General features: G+C 35.8%; 13 protein-coding genes across 13 annotated transcripts; 3 read left to right on the forward strand and 10 right to left on the reverse strand.

Moving 5' to 3' along the window:
* Positions 1-23: 23 nt before the first annotated feature.
* FDP41_006295 (uncharacterized protein) lies at positions 24-1,507 on the forward strand (the record flags this gene model as incomplete). Its single annotated transcript, XM_044709914.1, has 5 exons — positions 24-91; positions 318-437; positions 486-645; positions 702-1,283; positions 1,337-1,507. 5 exons carry the CDS (start codon positions 24-26, stop codon positions 1,505-1,507), a joined length of 1,101 nt encoding a protein of 366 aa, XP_044559534.1.
* Positions 1,508-1,689: 182 nt separating this feature from the next.
* FDP41_006296 (uncharacterized protein) lies at positions 1,690-2,364 on the reverse strand (the record flags this gene model as incomplete). Its single annotated transcript, XM_044709915.1, has 1 exon — positions 1,690-2,364. One exon carries the CDS (start codon positions 2,362-2,364, stop codon positions 1,690-1,692), a length of 675 nt encoding a protein of 224 aa, XP_044559535.1.
* Positions 2,365-2,536: 172 nt separating this feature from the next.
* FDP41_006297 (uncharacterized protein) lies at positions 2,537-3,537 on the reverse strand (the record flags this gene model as incomplete). Its single annotated transcript, XM_044709916.1, has 2 exons — positions 2,537-2,901; positions 2,994-3,537. The coding sequence occupies 2 exons, from the start codon at positions 3,535-3,537 to the stop codon at positions 2,537-2,539; spliced, it is 909 nt and encodes a 302-aa protein (XP_044559536.1).
* Positions 3,538-3,768: 231 nt separating this feature from the next.
* On the reverse strand, positions 3,769-4,433 carry FDP41_006298 (uncharacterized protein; the record flags this gene model as incomplete). The annotated part of the gene is made up of 3 exons (XM_044709917.1): positions 3,769-3,869; positions 3,953-4,121; positions 4,317-4,433. 3 exons carry the CDS (start codon positions 4,431-4,433, stop codon positions 3,769-3,771), a joined length of 387 nt encoding a protein of 128 aa, XP_044559537.1.
* Positions 4,434-4,565: 132 nt separating this feature from the next.
* Positions 4,566-5,201, reverse strand: FDP41_006299 (uncharacterized protein; the record flags this gene model as incomplete). Its single annotated transcript, XM_044709918.1, has 1 exon — positions 4,566-5,201. One exon carries the CDS (start codon positions 5,199-5,201, stop codon positions 4,566-4,568), a length of 636 nt encoding a protein of 211 aa, XP_044559538.1.
* Positions 5,202-5,551: 350 nt separating this feature from the next.
* On the reverse strand, positions 5,552-6,016 carry FDP41_006300 (uncharacterized protein; the record flags this gene model as incomplete). Its single annotated transcript, XM_044709921.1, has 1 exon — positions 5,552-6,016. The coding sequence occupies one exon, from the start codon at positions 6,014-6,016 to the stop codon at positions 5,552-5,554; it is 465 nt and encodes a 154-aa protein (XP_044559539.1).
* Positions 6,017-6,299: 283 nt separating this feature from the next.
* FDP41_006301 (uncharacterized protein) lies at positions 6,300-8,492 on the reverse strand (the record flags this gene model as incomplete). Its single annotated transcript, XM_044709922.1, has 2 exons — positions 6,300-7,539; positions 7,636-8,492. The coding sequence occupies 2 exons, from the start codon at positions 8,490-8,492 to the stop codon at positions 6,300-6,302; spliced, it is 2,097 nt and encodes a 698-aa protein (XP_044559540.1).
* Positions 8,493-8,531: 39 nt separating this feature from the next.
* On the reverse strand, positions 8,532-10,131 carry FDP41_006302 (uncharacterized protein; the record flags this gene model as incomplete). Its single annotated transcript, XM_044709923.1, has 2 exons — positions 8,532-8,877; positions 8,948-10,131. The coding sequence occupies 2 exons, from the start codon at positions 10,129-10,131 to the stop codon at positions 8,532-8,534; spliced, it is 1,530 nt and encodes a 509-aa protein (XP_044559541.1).
* Positions 10,132-10,315: 184 nt separating this feature from the next.
* Positions 10,316-11,646, forward strand: FDP41_006303 (uncharacterized protein; the record flags this gene model as incomplete). Its single annotated transcript, XM_044709924.1, has 4 exons — positions 10,316-10,510; positions 10,719-10,725; positions 11,010-11,262; positions 11,364-11,646. 4 exons carry the CDS (start codon positions 10,316-10,318, stop codon positions 11,644-11,646), a joined length of 738 nt encoding a protein of 245 aa, XP_044559542.1.
* Positions 11,647-11,814: 168 nt separating this feature from the next.
* Positions 11,815-12,231, forward strand: FDP41_006304 (uncharacterized protein; the record flags this gene model as incomplete). Its single annotated transcript, XM_044709925.1, has 1 exon — positions 11,815-12,231. One exon carries the CDS (start codon positions 11,815-11,817, stop codon positions 12,229-12,231), a length of 417 nt encoding a protein of 138 aa, XP_044559543.1.
* A 57-nt stretch (positions 12,232-12,288) lies between these two features.
* FDP41_006305 (uncharacterized protein) lies at positions 12,289-15,840 on the reverse strand (the record flags this gene model as incomplete). Its single annotated transcript, XM_044709926.1, has 1 exon — positions 12,289-15,840. One exon carries the CDS (start codon positions 15,838-15,840, stop codon positions 12,289-12,291), a length of 3,552 nt encoding a protein of 1,183 aa, XP_044559544.1.
* A 216-nt stretch (positions 15,841-16,056) lies between these two features.
* Positions 16,057-16,878, reverse strand: FDP41_006306 (uncharacterized protein; the record flags this gene model as incomplete). The annotated part of the gene is made up of 4 exons (XM_044709927.1): positions 16,057-16,178; positions 16,229-16,401; positions 16,496-16,712; positions 16,815-16,878. The coding sequence occupies 4 exons, from the start codon at positions 16,876-16,878 to the stop codon at positions 16,057-16,059; spliced, it is 576 nt and encodes a 191-aa protein (XP_044559545.1).
* Positions 16,879-17,077: 199 nt separating this feature from the next.
* FDP41_006307 (uncharacterized protein) lies at positions 17,078-18,886 on the reverse strand (the record flags this gene model as incomplete). The annotated part of the gene is made up of 1 exon (XM_044709928.1): positions 17,078-18,886. One exon carries the CDS (start codon positions 18,884-18,886, stop codon positions 17,078-17,080), a length of 1,809 nt encoding a protein of 602 aa, XP_044559546.1.
* Positions 18,887-19,476: the final 590 nt, after the last annotated feature.

A 19,476-nucleotide genomic window follows, 5' to 3' on the forward strand; every position in this document is an offset into this window, starting at 1 on the left:
TGAATGAAAAACTTTTAAAGAAAATGACCACACAACTTCAGCGAGAGGATTTGGTGGAGGAATTCAAAAAGATAGCCGATCGGTTGAAGAAGTAAGTTTAATGACCTTGAAAATTAGAACTTTGGATAATAACAATTCAACACTGAATATGAACTCCCTACCATTTATTAATTTAAACATTATGTCCATTAAATACATTTTCCGACCACAATATTTAAATATGATGATGATCATTTGATTCAAATATATTTATTTACTGTTGTTCAAAAACATCATCATTCACTGATAAATAATACAATGATGAATGATGAAAACAGACGAATGTTTCGGAAAGTTCCATACGACCAAATTTCGGAACATTATGCCAATCTATCTCTTCATTTGCAAAGAAATGGACAAAAGCATTATACAGCCATCTCAATGTTATGTGCAGCCAAGTAGGTATATATTCATCATGAGTATTGAAATTGAATTTAATTTCATAGCGCTGAGAAGATGAACAAAACACCTCTGAACGCAGCCTTCTTTTATGTCTACTCGGGTAGAATTTTCTCAGATCAGGCTTGCTCTGAAAAGCTAATACAATATTATACTGGTGAAGAATTTATTTCTGAAGCTATTGATGCATTCCGAGAGGCTATAGAGGTATGTTTATATTATTTCTCGAATGAGCCCTTCATATGAACTCAATAACTTTTCAGATTTATGACGCAAAGCAAATATATTCAATGTGTGCTTCATTGTGCTATGAATTGGCTCAAACGTTGAAAATTTTGGGAAAATTTAGTGAAAGTTCTCACTATTACACAAAATGTTTCTTTTATTCTGTGAAGCAAGGTAAATTGGGAGAAGTTGACCTTGATTCATCTTTTGTAGATAATTCTAATAATTTATCGCTCAATAGAGACACCTCACACTCAATGGAGTTGAATGCTCTTCAGAATGCTATTGACTGTTTATTGGAAATTAAGGATTTTGAAATGGCTGTTCTACGACTAAAAATTTATGTCAATATTTTGGAGGAACGAATTGATTACTTTTCAAATTCTGAAACCACCGAGCACAATGTTAAGCTTATTGAATGGCGACCTATTTATAAGATATTCATTAGGCAATGGATGGATGCCCAAATAACATTGCTGATTGTACTTCTATTACAAAAAAGAAAGGAAGAAGCTTCAGAAGTGTTTGAAAATTTAAATAGTGGAGAAGAAAATAGTTGGATCGCGAGTGAATTTCCATTTTTCTATGAAAATGTTTTACCACTATTTGCTGCCTTAATTGTAAGTGTTTTAGAAGTTTTGAAACTCACAAAAGTATGACTCTTATCATTTAGGAGAATTGTATGGATGACAATATTGACGGAATTGAGCAGCTGTTATCTCAAGAGTTACAATTTTGTGTCACAGACCAACAACAATCTCTGCTCGAAATACTGAGGAGTACTTACGAAAATCCTTTGTTTATGGATATTTTATTGAAGAAAGAAGGAGCTGAAGAGAAATAACAGTCATCTTGGAGTTCAGGATTCATATTCGAGGTTCACACAAGATAATACTGCAAGATTTCAAGATTCACTGCCTTTTCCACCATTCCATACCGAAGTGTGAATGGCACTGGCATGATGGAATGGAGATATTTAGGTCAAGTAAATGCTCATTATAAGCAACCATGAGCATTTCATTAAATTCATTTTCTAATCATTTTTCTATACATGGCATCTGTTCTCATGACATACTTGAATTCATTTGGATCTGATAATGTTGCTCCCTCGTGGCAATTCCAATGAACAAAAATCAGCACTTGCCCTGCCTTTGGAGTGACGCTATGAGTCATTCGGTTTGCATCTAAATTGTTGAAAAAGTTCGTCTCTCCACCTGATTTCACGTCATTCAAATACAACAAAACAGTTAAGAAGGACATTTCTTGGCATTCATAATTCACCACTTGTTGAGTTTTTTGATCCTTCATGGACACCATGTACGGTTGTCTGCTAAAGCATCCATCGGTGTGAGGTACAAAGTATTGACCAGCCGAATATTTGTAAAATCGAATTCTTTCATTAAATCCAACGGATTGATATCCATGTGTCATTTGAGCAGGTGCGACCTTTTTGTTGAGATCACTGGCATTTTGTGGAATGACATGTTTCAATCGATCCCATAACATGTCTGAATAGTGTTTACAATCCGTAATGACTCGAGAATTGTTTCTGAGATGTTTAGCCATCGATGCATTGAAAGTGGCTTCTTCATAACCGAATTGTTCACTCTCCTTGATGAGTTGTTCACATTCTTGGGGTGAAAAAACAGAATCAAGGAGCCAAATATTTCCTGGTTCAATTTCGTGAACAGTTGGTGGCATTAATAATGTTAATCTAATGGGTATGAGTGTGTTGGTTGTTTTTTTGACAGAGAAATCGTTCTATTTTAAATTTGTCAGTTCTGTAAAGGAGAACTTGGAACTTTAAAGGGTCACTAGTTGAATTCCCTCAAATTCATCAAAAAATCAATCACAACTTCACATGCACAACTTTTCAATCAATATATGAAACAATAATGGTCACAATTTGTGCCTTCTTATGAAATGAATCTGTTGGAAAAATTCTCGAATCAATATTTGATTCCACAGCTTTTCTATAAATGGTATGTTCCACCGTGCATCCATTATCATGAAGTACTTTGTACACTTCCGAGATGGTATTCGGAGCGCTTAATTGATTCGAAGTTTTAGAATTTAATCCCTCACAGATTACAAAACTGATATATTTGGATTTATCAAAACCAACTCCAACAGAACCAAATTTCTTTTTTCTGAATAATTTTCTTTCAATGATTTCTGACAGCTCATTAATAGAAAAGTACAGAGATTCATTATAGAGTTGTTTGAGCGTAAATTCATCTTGTTTTTGAAAATCATGTTCAATTTTAAATAAATTACAGAAATTCTTGTCAACTCGATTTCACATAAAACTCCTGTCACTAATCACTTACCCATCGGAAGACAATCTTCGATTTGAGTTCGATCGACTCTCAAACAAGATAGGATTATTTTAAACATTTCTGGATTTCGATCCAGAAAGATATAATGATGATTCGAATGTGCATGATTACCATGATTCGTTGAATTTTCGAGGCTTTGCTTTTCGTGATTCATTATTCCATGTTCCACATTTTGATGATCTAAAAATCGAAAATAAGCAGTGAAATAACCTTCATATTTACACAAGGTTTCACGAGTGGTTTTAAAGACTTGTCCACCCACATCAACAAGGAGGATTTGTTGATGATGATGCATCAAGTGTTGTTGATTCAAAGCAGAATCACAATTCCGATCGAATGGAGAAAATGACGACGAAGGAAAAGGAATGGGTGGAGAGGATGAATTCAAAGGAGTAGTAGAAGAAGGAGTGACATGGTGATGAATCAATGGTTGAAGAGAACAAGAAGACGAGGAAGAGGGCAATGGTGGAGATGAGGAAAGTAAATGACTTGTGGTGGGAGGAGTGTGAGAACGAGCATGATGATGGTTGAACATTTTTTGAAAGATCTTTGATGAGGAAAGTGTTGAATTTGTAATAATAATGGTTCTTTTCGGAGAAAACAACGAATTGAATTGCTTGATCAGAGGTTCATTGAATGAACAGATTATAACCACAAGGTTGTGAATCTGGTTCACATTTGTGACTCAAATAAATTACAAGTCAATAAGTTACAAGTAATACAAATAAAGGAATGGTTGACATATTGGATCCACTTTTAAAAACTCCTAAAGAATGACACATCGATGGTCGCTTACTTGTAATACTTCAATTTGATATTTAAGATTAGTTCTGGCTGGTACGTAAGGTGGAGCTCCTTTTTCATAATCTATTCGAAAATTCGACCAAATTGTTGTTTTAAGGTTCATGATCGTTCAAAGTTGGTGAGAGAAAAGTCCATTCATTACTTACAAGCTTCTGAAAATGGTATATAAAGTTCTGCTTTCGTTCCTTCCCGAAGATGGCCTGAAAGAAATGCAATATCCCATCCATCAATGACTTTTCTCTCACCAACTTTGAATGTATAGGGCTTCTTGATGAGCCATGTATCATCAAAGTCATGTAATTGACCATCCACTCTCTATATATCGATTTTGATAAAAGCATGTTTCAAATGAAAAGATAAAATCATGATTTCATTGAATAAATCATAGAGTTCCGAGATTTCAATTGAATGAAACATGTGATCATCATGGTTCCGATCATTCCGAATGAACAATGATGTTCATTTCTAGTTCTCTTCAAATATTCCAATATCGGAATGATGAACACTTACAGACCGATAATGGATCGTTATATAATCTCCCTTCTTTGGTATTCTTCCATTTCCTTCTCGTTGAATGACAATTTGCGTCGTTGTGAGAGGAGTACTCGCGAAATCATTGACAAGCATTTTTTTTGAATTGAACTTTGGTATCAAGTTCCAAGTTCATCAGTCCAAGTTAGGATGCAAAAAGAGCATTTGAATCTTAAAAACATGATTTGATAACTTCGATTGACCGTGGATTATTCTTACTGAAACCATTTATTGGTATAGATATCGAGAATATTCTTCATCATATTCTTCCATATATCGTTCCAATTCATCTTCTTCTTCCGATTTCAAACCCTTTTCGTTGGCATCTTGAGCTCGTACAAATTCTTTCATAATCTTCTTATTCTTCTTATTTTGTTTTTTTGGTTTGGAGCTCGTTGCTGATGATGATGGTGGTTGTTGTAAGATGGTGGTAAATTCTTGAGCTTGTTCTTCTTCAATAACTTGTTCTTGTCTCAAACATTCCATAATAAATTCTCTCAATTTACCATTCGATAACATGTCAATTCTGTTTCGTTTATCCCAGAACACAAATTGATCTCTGTAAATGAGCTGTTGAATTCGATGTTGTGGTAATTCTTCAGCCAAATCCGAGTTCATGAATTCTTCATAGGAAATTAAGGTATCACCTTCGAATCGATCCTTGTAGACCATTGAGAGATGAGTGTAGGCATCTGTTAAATCTTGATCCCACATGATTCGATCCAATGCTTCTTTGCAGGTGAGAAATTTAGGTTTCTTTTTTAACCATTCTTCCTCTTCTCGAGCAAGCTGTAAGTTCTTGTCAAGTTTTTCAGGAGAAGTAGAAGGAGAGATAGTAGTAGTAGTGGTTGCCTGAGGAGACATGTTCAATATGGATACAAGAGCGGATAGTAAAACCTAGTGTGTCTACTGATCGAACTGTTTTTTTGTTGTTGAATGGTGGAAGTGTTTTTCACTCTTGAATTTGAAGGAAATTTCAAAACGTTATTTTTAGAATTGAGCTAAATTTCGGATTTGATTTTTGTGAACTTGAAAGTTTTGATGCTTTCGGACGTCTTTGAGTAATTACAGCTCCAAAATATGTGGCCTCCATCGGTAAACTTTCGTTTCCGACAGTTTCTGCACCTGTTTGATAGTGAAGCAATTGTCGGGAACAGTATTGATCTGTATCTTCGATGAGCTTAATTTTTGATTCACCCCTTAGTCTCTTGTTTTTAGAATCCTTGATGTGGATTCGTGATACGATTAGGTTCTAAATATGAATCATCAAGTGTGCACAAGAAGAGAATGCCTTCACTCTTTGAGCTATCTTCCTCTTCTTCAGTATCACTTTCGGTCTTTTCTTCTTCCTCAATTTCACTTTTCGAGTTGATGTCATCTTCTGTTTCAAGGCTTGTTTTCAAAATATCATAGTTTAAAACAATTCTTGTACCAGAGGTAACAGGAAGCACTTCATGTTCACAATCTGTGAAGAAGGTTGCAGTTTGAAATTCCTTTCTGTTACTCAGTTGCGATTTCTTGGCAAATGAATGTTGAACTTGATGGTTTCCCTTTCGCACAATAAGTTCTCCTCCAGTGTGTTCACTCGGAAGGCACACCAAACCAGTGGCACAATGAGAAGCACCATGAACAGTATCAACATGTGCCTTAAAGAATCCACCTTTTTCATAGAGACACATCTTGTACAACTTTGCAGAGAACAAATCCACTGAAAAGGCTCGACAAGTTTTCAACAATATTCCCTTGCTTATCTCGAAACACCATTCTGTCGGCAGTTGGGACCCCAAAAAAAGCATTCTCCCGCACCAATCGTTCCATAAATTTCGGAACTGGTCGTCTTTTTAATAAAACTCCAAGACCACCTTTTACAGGATATTGAAATACCTGTATCATTAATTTTAGTGAGAACCATCTGTGTGTTGATCGACTTTTACTGTTGAACATTCATGACTTGTTGTTCTCTTAAACTTGATTCATTTGCACAAATCGACTGAATGCAAGTCTTTGATTTCGATCTCCATGCTTTCCAAGATATTCATTCACATTTTTCATTCCAAATAAGGGTTGCCAAATGGTTCGATAGTACACTCGTTCCCACCAAGTCCAATTCGCTTCCATATCTTCAAGAGTTTTGGCAAAATAGGAATAATACGATTGATCATACGGTCTTAACATGGATTCATGATGTTGATAATACAAGAGTTCAGAATTGAGTAAGGCACTCGCTCCAACTGTGGGAATAAATGTATCAAATTCTTCAATATTGAAATGATAAACAACACCTTTGAGACCCATGAATTTCTCAATGGCATCATGTAAAGTGAATTGCACGCGATGGCTCAAAATGGAAAGTTCTTGAATTTCTTGTTGATGGATCGAATCTCTTCTTTTAAAGAATGAGAGCCATGATGATGAACGATTCATTGATCTCTCTTGGTGGTCTTTAAGGGCTAAATATCTGGCAGTGAGAAGAAAGGCCATGTGTAATTTTCGCTCAAATTTCTCTTTTTCTCCATTGAGGTAATTTAAAAGAGCTTGTTGATAAATGGCTGATGAGGATGCATGTTGTGAAATTGCAGTAGGTGAGAAGGAACTTGTCGTCGATATTGATTTCTCAGAATTGGTAACATGTCTTGTTTCAGAATGTTTGAATTCTTCAAATAAGGGAACATAGTACTTTTCATAAAATGTTTTTAACATGGTGGGATTCCCTCCGACAATGTCATAAATTTGTTCAAAACAATCTTTTCCATTAAATTTCTCATCAAAAAGATAGGAATAAGAAAGTTTTGCCTCAGAAATGCTCTCCTCAATAAGTTCGATAAATATAACCTGATCCATATCCATTTTGAGTTCATCTCTCATTTGATAATTATAATAATTTCCACTCACTTCAATCAATGTTGGAATAAAGGGATCTACATAGAGAGCTACCATTCGCAAAAGAATGGCATCGTGAAGATTGGATCCTCGATCGTCGTTGGAATAAATTTCTTCTGGAATGTGTGTTTGAAATTGTCGAATGTCATTTCGTGAGAGGAGAGACACGGATTTTGAGAATACATCCAAATATTGCAATCCATTAATGAAAAGTTTTGGATGAATGGAATTTGTCAGAGAGATGGCCAAGTATTCTAATGTTGAGAAGAAAAAAGATAATACTTCCATTCCAGTTCTCCTCTTTGATTGAGAATGAAGCTCTCTTTATAGTATGGGGAGAAGAATATTTGTTCACACAAAGGTTCAGGTGTTCATGATTGAATCAGAACGATACGAATAAAAACAATTTAGGACTTACATGAATGCCAGAGTATCAATGGCTAATCGGAGACAGTTTTTGATTGGATGGTCGTAATAAGGTAAATGATGAGAAAGCGTGTGAAATAGTTGGGAAAATTTCTTGTCAGATCCTTCACTGGTTGTTGAACTCTTAAGTTGTAGATAGAGTCGATTCATATCTTCATTGTGTGTGATTATGTCTATTAAATCATCTCTTGATTCTAACATTTTAAAGAATGAATAAATAACTGTCAATCTCTCTGTTAAAATCCTTTCAATATCTGAAATTTTTACATGATCTCCGGCCTTGTCCACACATTTGATTAATTGTTCTAGACATGTATTATCGAAATAATCTGTAAAATGTTCGAAATCAATTGGAAGCTGAGTAGTTTGAATTTCTTGTTTGGTTTTGAGAAAATAAGTTTCAAAATCTAAATAAATTGAGACTGCGCTTGGATTTGTTTCCTCTACTCTCTTCATAGCGTCTGTGATTGTGTGTGACTTTCCACATCCATCAGGTCCTACAAAGAATATGCATTTCTTTGACAAATTAGAGGCATTCATAAATCTTTTAATTTTTGAAATGATGAGGTGTTGCTTCGAAAATTTAAAAACTGGTAAATCATTTTGAGTAATGGTATTTTCTTTCGTTTCCGAACGATAGGATAAATTTGCAGACCTATTGTTAACGGATGCAGACTGCGAAAAATTCCGAAATGAAGGAACCCACGAAGAAGTGGGTGCTGCATGAACGATTTTAAAATAATTGAATCCATCATGATGACGTGCTTCCATCAAATTCCAATCATTTGGAATCTTTTTCAGTAACTTGAATGACCTCAAAGAAGATGAATGGCAAAGACCTTTTCGCATTTTTTTGTTATTAATCTCTTATCGCGTAACCAATGAATTTTATTTTTGTTGAGGCTTCTTATTGTTTGTTCCAAAGAGGGAGAGAACAATAATTTCGAATAAAAGAGGAACGACAACATCAGGTCTGAAGAACCAAGACCAGCTCTTGACTCCACTGGTGACCATGGCAAAATCTGCCAAGAATTTTCCTCCCTTCTTTTTCACACAGGAAGCAACAGCGTCCAAAAGAACTGGATATTTAGCAACCAACACGCACATCTTATTTGAAAAGTAAAAGTCGTTTTCATAATGGTATTGCCACATGTCTTGATAAAGCTTAAGCTTTTCTTTAGAGAGATCACCTTGCTTCAATGCTTCTCCTAATACATCAGCAGCCATTTTAGCACTGTTTTAACATGTTAATAATAATATTAGCAAGTTTGTTCATAACTCATCATATTCAAAGAAAATCTTACCTATCCATAGCATAGTGAATACCTTCACCTGTAATTGGATTAATTAATCCACAAGCATCACCAATCACTAAAATGTTGTCACCGTATGACCTGGAAATGCCACCTAATCTCAAATATGCAGCTTTCATTTGTTCAAATTTAGCATTTGGGCCTAATGCCTTCTTAATTGCTGGATCTTCAGTGGTACAATACTCGTGAAGCCTTGGTAAATCATCTTTCTTTGGCTTTCCTCCTGGAACAATATAAGTACATAATGACACATCCCCATCTGAGTGCAAAAACATAGAACAATAACCTGGCAAGACAGGCTTTGGATAGAAAATGACACAATTAGTTTGGAAGTTGTGGTTAGAAACATAGACTCTAGAGGAAATTCCTTGTGGTTCTTCTTGAACCATTTTCAATGAAGTGGCAATCTTTGAAGGAGCTCCATCGGCACAAACCAAAACGGAGGCGAGGAATTTGTATTGTTTTGGTTCAGCATCCTCATCTTTAGGTGTGTGATTTGCAACAACAGCATAGCCCTTCAAACCAACAAAGTTACGATTGACCTTAATAACATCCATTCCTTCCTTTAAATCGGCACCTTTTCTTTGAGCTGCACGAGCAACCTTTTCATCCAAATGAATTCTCTTAATGGCACAAGGAGTCCATTCGGTGTCACCACTCAGTTTTTCGATTTGTTCAGCACTATTTCCAATAAAACTAGTTCCATTGGGTCCAACAATTCCTCCAGAGCCCATTGGAGCCACCTTGTTTTCTTTTTTCAACTCTTCCAAAACTCCCATTTCTTTCAAATGTTTTAATGTCTTGGCCGTGCAGCCATCACCGCAAGTCTTTTCACGAGGGAAATACTTTTGTTCCAACAACAAAACTTTATAGCCATACTTGGCCAAATAATAGGCGCAAGTTGCACCAGCTGGGCCTGCACCCACGATGGCTACATCGTATTCATTCTCTTTCAAATTTGTATGAACTTTTGTTTTGTAGCTCTCGGATATGGTTGGATCTTTGATACTTCTTGGTGCTCGTTTGAAGAATCGTTTCAGACCACTTGCCTTGTAGGCATAGATGAGAAGGAGAATACCTCCACTAACGAGGAGCCATTTTGCAAGGGCTTGCTTGGAAGGCTTTTGTTGGAGGAATTGAAGGAGTTCATTGAATTTCTCTTTGAAGGTGTCCATGATGATGATATCAAATTCTTGTGATTATATGAAACTGTGTTAGTAAATAACGATGTTGGTTGCGGTAGGAGCGTCGGAGAAGAAATTTAAATTATTAGTATCATCAAATTAAATCATCATCATCAAAGGGATTGAATCAAAGATGACACAACAATTCCATATATCAATATCAATCATCATCATCATGAACAACAAGAAGCAAACCTACATGATCCACTCTATATTGATTCAATCTTCTCTCCCTGTTTGTTTGTGTTCGGATTCTTCAATGACAACGATCAAAACAAATTTCAAATGTTCACTCCGAGATTTGGTGCGAATTTTTAAAGAGGTATCCAACAACAACAACCACAAAAAGCTCTCGTATCACAACGTTGTGGTGGGTTCGCGAAGAGTTTTGAATGGTCTCTCTCTCAGGAAAGTGTACCTCTTTTTCGCTCTCTCTTCCAATCGTTGATTCTCCTCCTCTCATGCCTATTGATTCAAAAGAGTAGAATGTAATTGTTTATGTAGAGTGTAATTGTTCATTCTCTCTCTCTCACACACACGTATTGTAAACTCGAGTGCGTCTGTATGGTTGTTGAAAGGATGCTGGTGAGTGTTTTCAAATTTGTGTCAAAATGTTTTAAACATTGTTGTTATTATTGTTTCTTTGTTAAATGGTGGAATGGATATTCTTGGATAATATACATTCAACTGATTGTGAAACACAATGATGATGATGATCATGATGAATGAATGGATGACATATGGTTGAAATAATGATGATGATTCACACAACCTAATATATATATTTGTGCAAATCTTCCTATTCATATTCCTATGGATAATTATTTTGTTTTTTGAAAACAAAACATCATCACCATCTTTATACACAGATCATGTGACTGCTGGTGTCGAATTGAGAAAGAGATTTCCACAAGCCATTCATTGTTTCAGTATTCACTCAGGAGTTACTTTTTCCGATTCATTAACTCTTGTGAAAGAACATGATGTCCTTACAATTGGTTCTTCTATAAAAATTCATGTGTTGGAAACTCCGGGACATACGAATGGTTGTGTTTCGTATTATTTGGAGGACAAATCCAAAGTGTTTACTGGAGATGCTTTATTTATCAGAGGTTGTGGAAGGTAGGTGTGAGTGTATGTGTGAATGGTTCTATTGATTTGCGACCAATCATTGATTTCCTTAATTGGGTATTTCTATATATATTTATTTTACTGAAACAAAGATGTGATTTTCAACAAGGATCTTCCTCAACTCTTTATGATAGTATTATGAAACTTTACAACACTCTTCCAGATTCCTGTGAAGTGTATCCAGGACATGATTATAAAGGAATGACAAAAACTACAATTGGAGAAGAGAAGAAATTTAATCCAAGAATTTTCGCCACGCAATCACGAGAAGGATTTTGTGAAATTATGGATAACTTAAAGTTGCCAAAACCAAGATTTTTGGATGTAGCATTACCAGCGAATTTACTTGGTGGAGTCAAACAACAAGAACAATAATAATTTTGACTTCTTTTATTCGAGATTGCTCTGACACTTGACAGCAGGTTTTGGCGCTAAATTTTACGGTTTTTTGTTCAAGTAAAAAAAAAAGCAACACACACAGACCTCGTAGTTCTATTATTGAATTGGAACAATTTTATTATATAAAGATCAATCATTTAGGGAATGGAATTTATCAATGCAAAATATTCGGGAGATGAAAAGAATGGTCGGATGGAAGGAGAAAATTGTCGATTTTCTTACGTGATGGAAGGAATGCGTTATGAAGGAGAAATGAAAGATGGCCAGTTCAACGGGAAAGGAACCTTGTATTACAGCTCGGGAGCAAAACTTGAAGGATATTGGGTGGATGGGCGTCTCGTGGAAAAAACATACATTTACAAGGATGGATTAAAGTTTAATGAGGATGTAAAGAACTGGAGTTATTGCCAGTTAGGGCAACATGAAGAATCGCAAGATCGAAGATTCCATCATGAAGTGTTGCAAGCTGCAAAATTTGAGCATCAATCTGTTCTTCCAAAACCTGAGCATTCCTGCATCTCTCAAGATGGAATACAACCAGCATTGCCCACTCGAAAATAGAACTGTTGATTCTATGTATGGTTGATATCGATTTATTGTTCGAGTTTGATGAATATATTAATTCTTTGGTACATAATACACAGAAGGAATAGAATGCAGAATATCTTGGTGAACGCTCAAGAAATCGATTAGCTCAGATTGCACTAATATCTTTGCGTCCCTTGAAACTTTCTTCTCCAAATTGATGAATAGAGATGGATCGATGGTTAAATTCTCAACTTCCCCTTTCAACAGTTTTTCTGCCATCTCACTGCATACATCATAAATATTTCCAATCAATGTTTCCTCGTTCAACAGCTTCTTCTTGACATCGTTTTTGAAAGACATAAATTTGTGACACAAAATTGCCATCACCCAATTCTCTCTAAGAAAATCAATAAAGTCAGTAATGAGATCCTCTTGATATCTGTTGACAAGATCATTAAAGTATGACACAGGAAGTCCAACCAAACTTGCCAAATTTCCTTCTTCAACGAGTTCTTGCCCAAGATAACAAATACATTCAATACAGTTTGTAGACTTGTCAACATAAATGCAGCAATATCTGAATGAGTCCATACATTGTTGTAAAGGAGCTGATCCTGTGTTGCAGCTGGTTTCGAACTTTAAACATTTTTCAACGTCAAAAGTCGAGGTCATACATCTAAAGAATCGGACACCACCCGGAAGAATGCATCGAACAGAAGTGTTCTTTGTAAAGGTGGGCATTACATCAGGTTGGAATTCGTCATCACCAACTCCAAGAGAGTGCAGCACTGATCTCGCAAGTTTAGCACCGACTTCTGAGGAGTTAAAAGCCTCCATCATTCTCGATTCTCCAAATCGTCTTGAAAACTTTGCCATTGGGCCTGCTGAATAAATACTTGGATCCGTGGTTCTGAATTGTGTGTCAACAATTAATCTTCCATCAAAAACAAGAGATTGTCTATTGACTGTGGAAAGAATTCCATCATCGACATCTTTGGAGTGACAATTAATAAATAGAGAGCAATCCAACTCGAGAAGTTTCGAATTCTTAAGTCTGGCATCCTCTTTCTCAGCTTCAACACCTTGAGCAAGATAGATCTTGATAAGATTTCCGTCATCATCAGATGCCATATCTTCCAAATGATAGAACATTAAACTTTTCAATCCAACTACTTCCAATACAGAGTCAATCTTTTCTTCCAGAGTATCATTTTCGTTAAACACTCCCTTTTTACCATCAGGAAAGACTAAAAGGATTTTTTCAGGATCAATTTCATAATTGTCTAACAACGCTCTGGCTGTACATAATGCGTCTAAGGAAGAACCATAGACCACAATATAAGAGTTTTCTTCTCTGTAACGATCATCATTCTTCACAAAGAAGGTAGATAAATAATCGGTAAGAGCCATCTCCTCACCTTGTTCATTAAGCACAGCACTGTTCAAGTTCAAAACTCCTCGTTTGGGATATCCTTGCAATTCGAGATATTTCTGTTTCATTTTGTATTGTCGACTTGTGCACAAAATGAGAATATCATAGGTAATGAAGCTTGATGAGTTATCATTCAATATTACACGCTTATTGTGTCTGTCAATATCTTCTAATTTGTCTCTAACAAAGAAAATATTAGGAAGAGAGATCATATTTTGGAGCTCTCTATTGCTAAACTCCTCGTCAGTGTCATCAGTATAAAAATGAGAACAGTTTCCATCAACAGTTGCAGGAGAAACGACAATGATATTGTTAAAATAAAGTGAGGAATTGACTGAAAGTTCCTTAATAAATCCAAGTCCAGTTTTAGAGCCACCAATAACCACAATTCTTGAAAATATTTCAGTCTTCTCCTCACTCAAAAATCTACGGTTAATAAAGTAGAGAGAGTCGTATTGTACATTAGTTTGAATTCTTGAGCCTCCACTCGATACAGTAGTAGTTGTCGCCGCAGTGACTACTGTTTCATTATCTGCTGCAGAGTGCCTTCCATTGGTTTCAGAATGGAATTCTGGAAATTCAATTTGTCTTGTCGATTTCAAATAAATCAATTCCTTATTCAAACTTTCATTAGGTACCTCTCCTCTGTAACATCCATAATAAAGAATATGTTTGTCCAGTTTTTTCATGACTTCTTTCAAAAATAGTTTTGAGTATCTGAAAAATTTTTGCTCAATGTAGTAATGAGTGATCATTCCTTGACATTTTCCTCTTGAAGAATAAGCAGAGTAGTCCACGTATTCTGTAAAATCAAAATGCCTTCGAAGTAAAAATTCATTGACCTGTGTATCAACAACAGCAATTCCAATGATCTCATTTTGTCCTCCAATCGCTGAGTTTTTATCAAAAAGCAACATTGTGACATATCTAGTACCCTTAAAGCTTTTTGCAACTGCTGAAATAAACTCATCATCGAATTCGGCTAGCCTAAGTAAGTTTAAAATGGTCTCCTCTGGTGATGAATTCTTGTCCAGTGAAGTTTCAGTCGCCTTCACAACCAAAAAGTCAGCCATCAACGACACCTTTGGGAGTAAGTGAAGAGAGTAGCTCGAACATTCTTGATTGGGCTCAACAAAAATAAATTGTTTTAAGAGAGGATGCTCTGATTTGGTGTGATCTTCAAAATTAATGCCAACAATGCAATACTTAATATTTGAGAAATATTTGAATGCTTCCCTTAAAAAATCAATACTTCTGAACTTGTATTCCTCTTGTATGTAAAATAATTTGATTTCAAAAGCATTGGCATTGTATATGACCTGATCTTCGTACTGAGTCTCATTAATGAATTCATCATAAATTGGAACGTCCTCACTCTGGAGCTTGTAATCTGTAATGATTTGCCTGACATCAACCTCAGCAGATAAATACATGACACCTATTATCTCACCTTCGTCATTGGTTGCGATGAGAACTTTGCGGTGTTCATTCTGTTCGTACAGAAGGTTTGCAAAAAAGTACTCGCCACTAGGTTTCATTGACGTAATGTTCTCGCAACATGATAAAATTGGAACAATATCATCGTTGTCTTCAACTACTGCTTGTCTAATTGATAACTTTTTTACTCCTTTCCCCAATGAGTCTCTGTGACACAAAAAAACAAATTTTTCATTCTCGGATTTGACATCTTTTGCTTCCTCTTTGGAGAAAATCGAAAATTCAGAGAAGAAATCAACCCCGGCCATGTTTTTGCCTGGATGATAGCAAATATAATCGACTTCAGGAAAAGTAATAAATATTGAGGACAACATTTCCAAAAGTACATGCTCCCCATAGAACGGCTCGAAGTGCAACAATCTGATCCATATTGAGTTCCGAACTGATAGAGGTAGATTAGAGAAATACTTTTCGAATTCAACAGGATCGGAAATACAATCAAATTCCAAAGATACAAATCCAATAATTTGGTTGTTGTCTGTCTCTGCAATGATTGACAAATAACTTGTCTCCAAAACTGATTTCAGATTGTAGTTGCCAAAGCGTTTGGCGAGAAGGAAGCTGTTGTCATTGAGAAATTTTTGTATGATCGAAAAATCTTTAGGGGTGGCTCTGCGGACACTGACGCTAACTACTTCTTCGTTGTAGTCGCTCGAACTTGTTTGAGGAGGATTGAGGGAGGCACCACCTCTCTCGAGTTTGAATTCATCCATTTTTTTGTGTTTTTTAAAGTTGTACAAACTTTGGGCGGGTTCAGGAAGGCAAAGAAATTTGTTCGTGGAAAACAATTTGTTTTTTATGAGTTTTTACAATTTTCAGCTCGATTTACTCGTCATCGGTTTAGGAATGAGGTCTTGTGGTGAGCTTCGTTCACAAAACATATATAAATGTATGTATGAATACAATAAGCGCTTTCAAACAATAAGGCTCTAATTTTTCTTTGTATCAACATAAGCGTAAGCAGCCTTATTATGCATGATCATCTCATCATCATTCACAAAATAGAATGAATCTGACTTGACTTGATAAGGACTGTTCTCAATTTCCTTAACTGTGATGGAATTATCGTCGTCAACAACATTTTCGAGTTCAATTACTTACTCTCTTCTTCGGTCAGCTCAGGCATGGAGTAGATGCATTCCCATGTGTTCTGACTGTTAGGAATACAAAACTTGAAGTTAAAATCAAATCCTTTGAGAAGTCTGTCCTTGAAGTAGTGTCTTTCGATCATTCTAAAATTTTTCACTGGTTTTGGTCCAACTTTGAACACCAAACTGTTGCGCCCGAAAGGACCAAATTATTATACAACCAGTATACAATGAAGTAACACATTGAGTTGTTGTTTTACACCATGTTGCCAACACTTACGTTGTACCAATTCCTTTTGATCTCAACATTGATTTATCAAACTTGTAATTAATTGAACGGAGTGAGTCCTCATCTAAATTTGATCCTTGCTTCATCAATTCTTTTGCTGTTTCCTCAGCCGATGTATGGAACAACACTTCTCCAGTATCACAGTTTCGGATTTTAAACTCAAGGAATTGAATTCCAACGGTATTGGCGTTAAGGGGACATAAAAATCCTATTTTATATCATCATCATTCCAATAAATTAGAAAGTAAAATACAATTCGTCCAAATTGCGTTACTACCACTCGGATGTTGTATGCCGTTCACACACTTACCTTCCGTTGGTTTAGTGAACTTTAAAACATCCTGTGGTGTACACTTCTTTTCGTTAGCGAGCATTTTGATTCTAGTCGGAGAAGGGCTTGATGATGACAAGTATGGTAATTTTTTTGTATGTGTGTTTATTGCAAAGTTTGCACCAGTGAAATTTCTGCAAAGATTTGGTGTACAATTTTGGCGGGTTTGGGCGTTCAGCGCTTGTCTCGCGCCAACACTACGCACAAACATTGCCTTTCATCGTCACTAACAATGGAGTGTGTTAGTATTTATTTGGATTGTCAATCTCAAGAACCTCGATGGACAAGTACTCAGTCTTGTAGTGTTTGAAGAATTCAAGCAGAGAAGAGTACTTTTCATTGGTCAAATCGTCACGTGTGATTGGTTGAATGTATTCAGTGTTGAAGTGGAAGTACGAGGCTAGAGGTTTACGAGTGTAGGGCGACGTCGTCGAGTTCAAGAGTTTGGTATTTAAATGTTTGGGTCCAACCACCAAGATTCTATTGTTATGTGAAAATTGTTCGTTGATCGTGTGGAGGAGAGTTTCTGGATTTTCAACTCCGGCTAAATCTGTGACAGATATCTTGGTTGGAGTGAAATAAGACAGAAGGTAATGAGGTGCTGAATATGTGTTGTGATAAATAATTCCAACTCTGCCTTCTATTTCTTTTGAATTTGGAGCTTGAGATTTCAAAATGACAGATGGTAGGGATGTAATGCTTGATACAACGCCAACTTGATGAATCAGTGCATAGAACATGGAAAGTAAGATTCCATGTAGAATGCAAAGAAGGAGAAACTTCTTGGTTTGTGATGGCCAAATTTTTGAATCGTGTGTTGAGGAGCTTGGTGTGTGGCGATCATTCTTTTTTTCTGAATAATCAATTCTTTCAAAGTCGTACCCAGACAAGATTACCAAACAGCAAAATGAAGGCAAAATAAAACGAGGTTCCTGATGTGGTACATAACTTAGAATAATTAATCCCGACAAGGCAGACAAGAATGCAATCCAAATGATATAAGGTATTTCAGTAATACCAACAGCAGAGGAATTCCAATGAGACGTGAGGAACAATCTAGAAATGTATTTTGCCATCCATCTTAAAAATCTGTAGCAAAACGCTAAATAGGAAAATCCAAATAAAAGAGGAGAATTAATTAATGAATGGATATATCTGGGGTGGAGTGTGTGAATGGCCAAATTTTCAACATAAGAGTTGTAGATGATGTTGTTCAATGGTGCAATCACAATTCTCGAATTAAAAAACGGACCCAGAGTAGGGTCGTTCCAATCACTAATCAAGTTCAATTTGAACAATAAATATCTGAAAGAGCTCAAATAATTTGGCCGAGCAAAATATTTAAAGAAAAATATGCTGTCAAGAAGGATCAATAAAGAGCAGGCCATCAATGCTGTTAATCCAAATGTTACAATATTTCTTGCGAGGAGTGAAATTTTTGTTTTGAATGAAGAATGCCATTGTTCAAACAATGGTGAGAGTAATGAAATCAATGCAACAGGGGTAGCATAAAATGCAAAAATAAAGTTGCTGAATAATCCAAATGAAAAGATGATAGCATTCCAGAATAAATAAATATTTTTTCCTGTTTCTCTTCTTCGTAGCTCCATCAGCAAAAATAGAGCAAATAATCCTCCTGATATTGTGTTCGCAAAAGTTCTCGTAGAGAAGACCAGTGTTGTCAGAAAGAACGAATAGACAGTGAATAAATACAAGGTCTTTGATGATAGTGTTGACATAGATGATCCTTTGAACTGATGTGACGTTTTGCAATCTCTTGAGCATAATATTTTCCACACAAACATGTCATTCAAAAAGGAAAGGAAGAATAGGAAAATTTTTGGAGCATATAAAATAATAAGAGGCGAATATTGATGTAATAATTGCAAATACTCATCTCTACCTAACATATTCCTACAAAATGACATGACTAATTTCACTGTGTACAATGGAATTCCAGTAAATATCAAAGGAATTAACGTATTTCTTTGAGGGAATTCAAATGTAAACTCCCATCTTAAAAAGCTTTCGTCCAATACCGTTCCATTCATTGAGTTATAAATTGTAAGATTATTATTCCAACCCAAATTTACTTGTTGTTGATACAACTCTCTAAATACTATTGAAGAAGTAAACGAAGGAGATTGAAAAAACTCATCCGGAAATATGTATCCCATCGGAAATATACATAAAAATCGAACGATCAAACTGAGTATGTAAGCTCCTCGCAAGATCCATTCCCATTCTTTCATCTTTTCATTGATCATTTGTAATTGTGTTGTATTGGATAACGTCTGATCCGATGATGATGATGAAATTCGAGGCTTTTTTCTCTCTTGAGAGAGGTGAGGAGTGCTTTTCGAAGATGATGCAAATATTTTTTGGCGCGGTTCCTAACGTGTGGAGTGGTTTAGGTTGACGAGACGGAATTATGAATCACTTGGGAGTGACGATCAGGTGGAGATGTCATCATGGTGGAGAAGAGATTGAGTTTGTGTAGAAATCATTATTCATTGAACCACAAGCCGAGAGTGTTGTTGAATCAAAAGACCACCCAATGATGATGAGATGCGAACAAAAAGAACAACCTGATGGTTATCTTGATGGCTGATGTCCCTTGTCAATCAAAAAACTTTTTTTC

Source organism: Naegleria fowleri (genome assembly GCF_008403515.1).
Source record: "Naegleria fowleri strain ATCC 30894 chromosome Unknown tig51, whole genome shotgun sequence".
Classification (NCBI taxonomy): Eukaryota; Heterolobosea; class Eutetramitea; order Acrasida; family Naegleriidae; genus Naegleria; species Naegleria fowleri.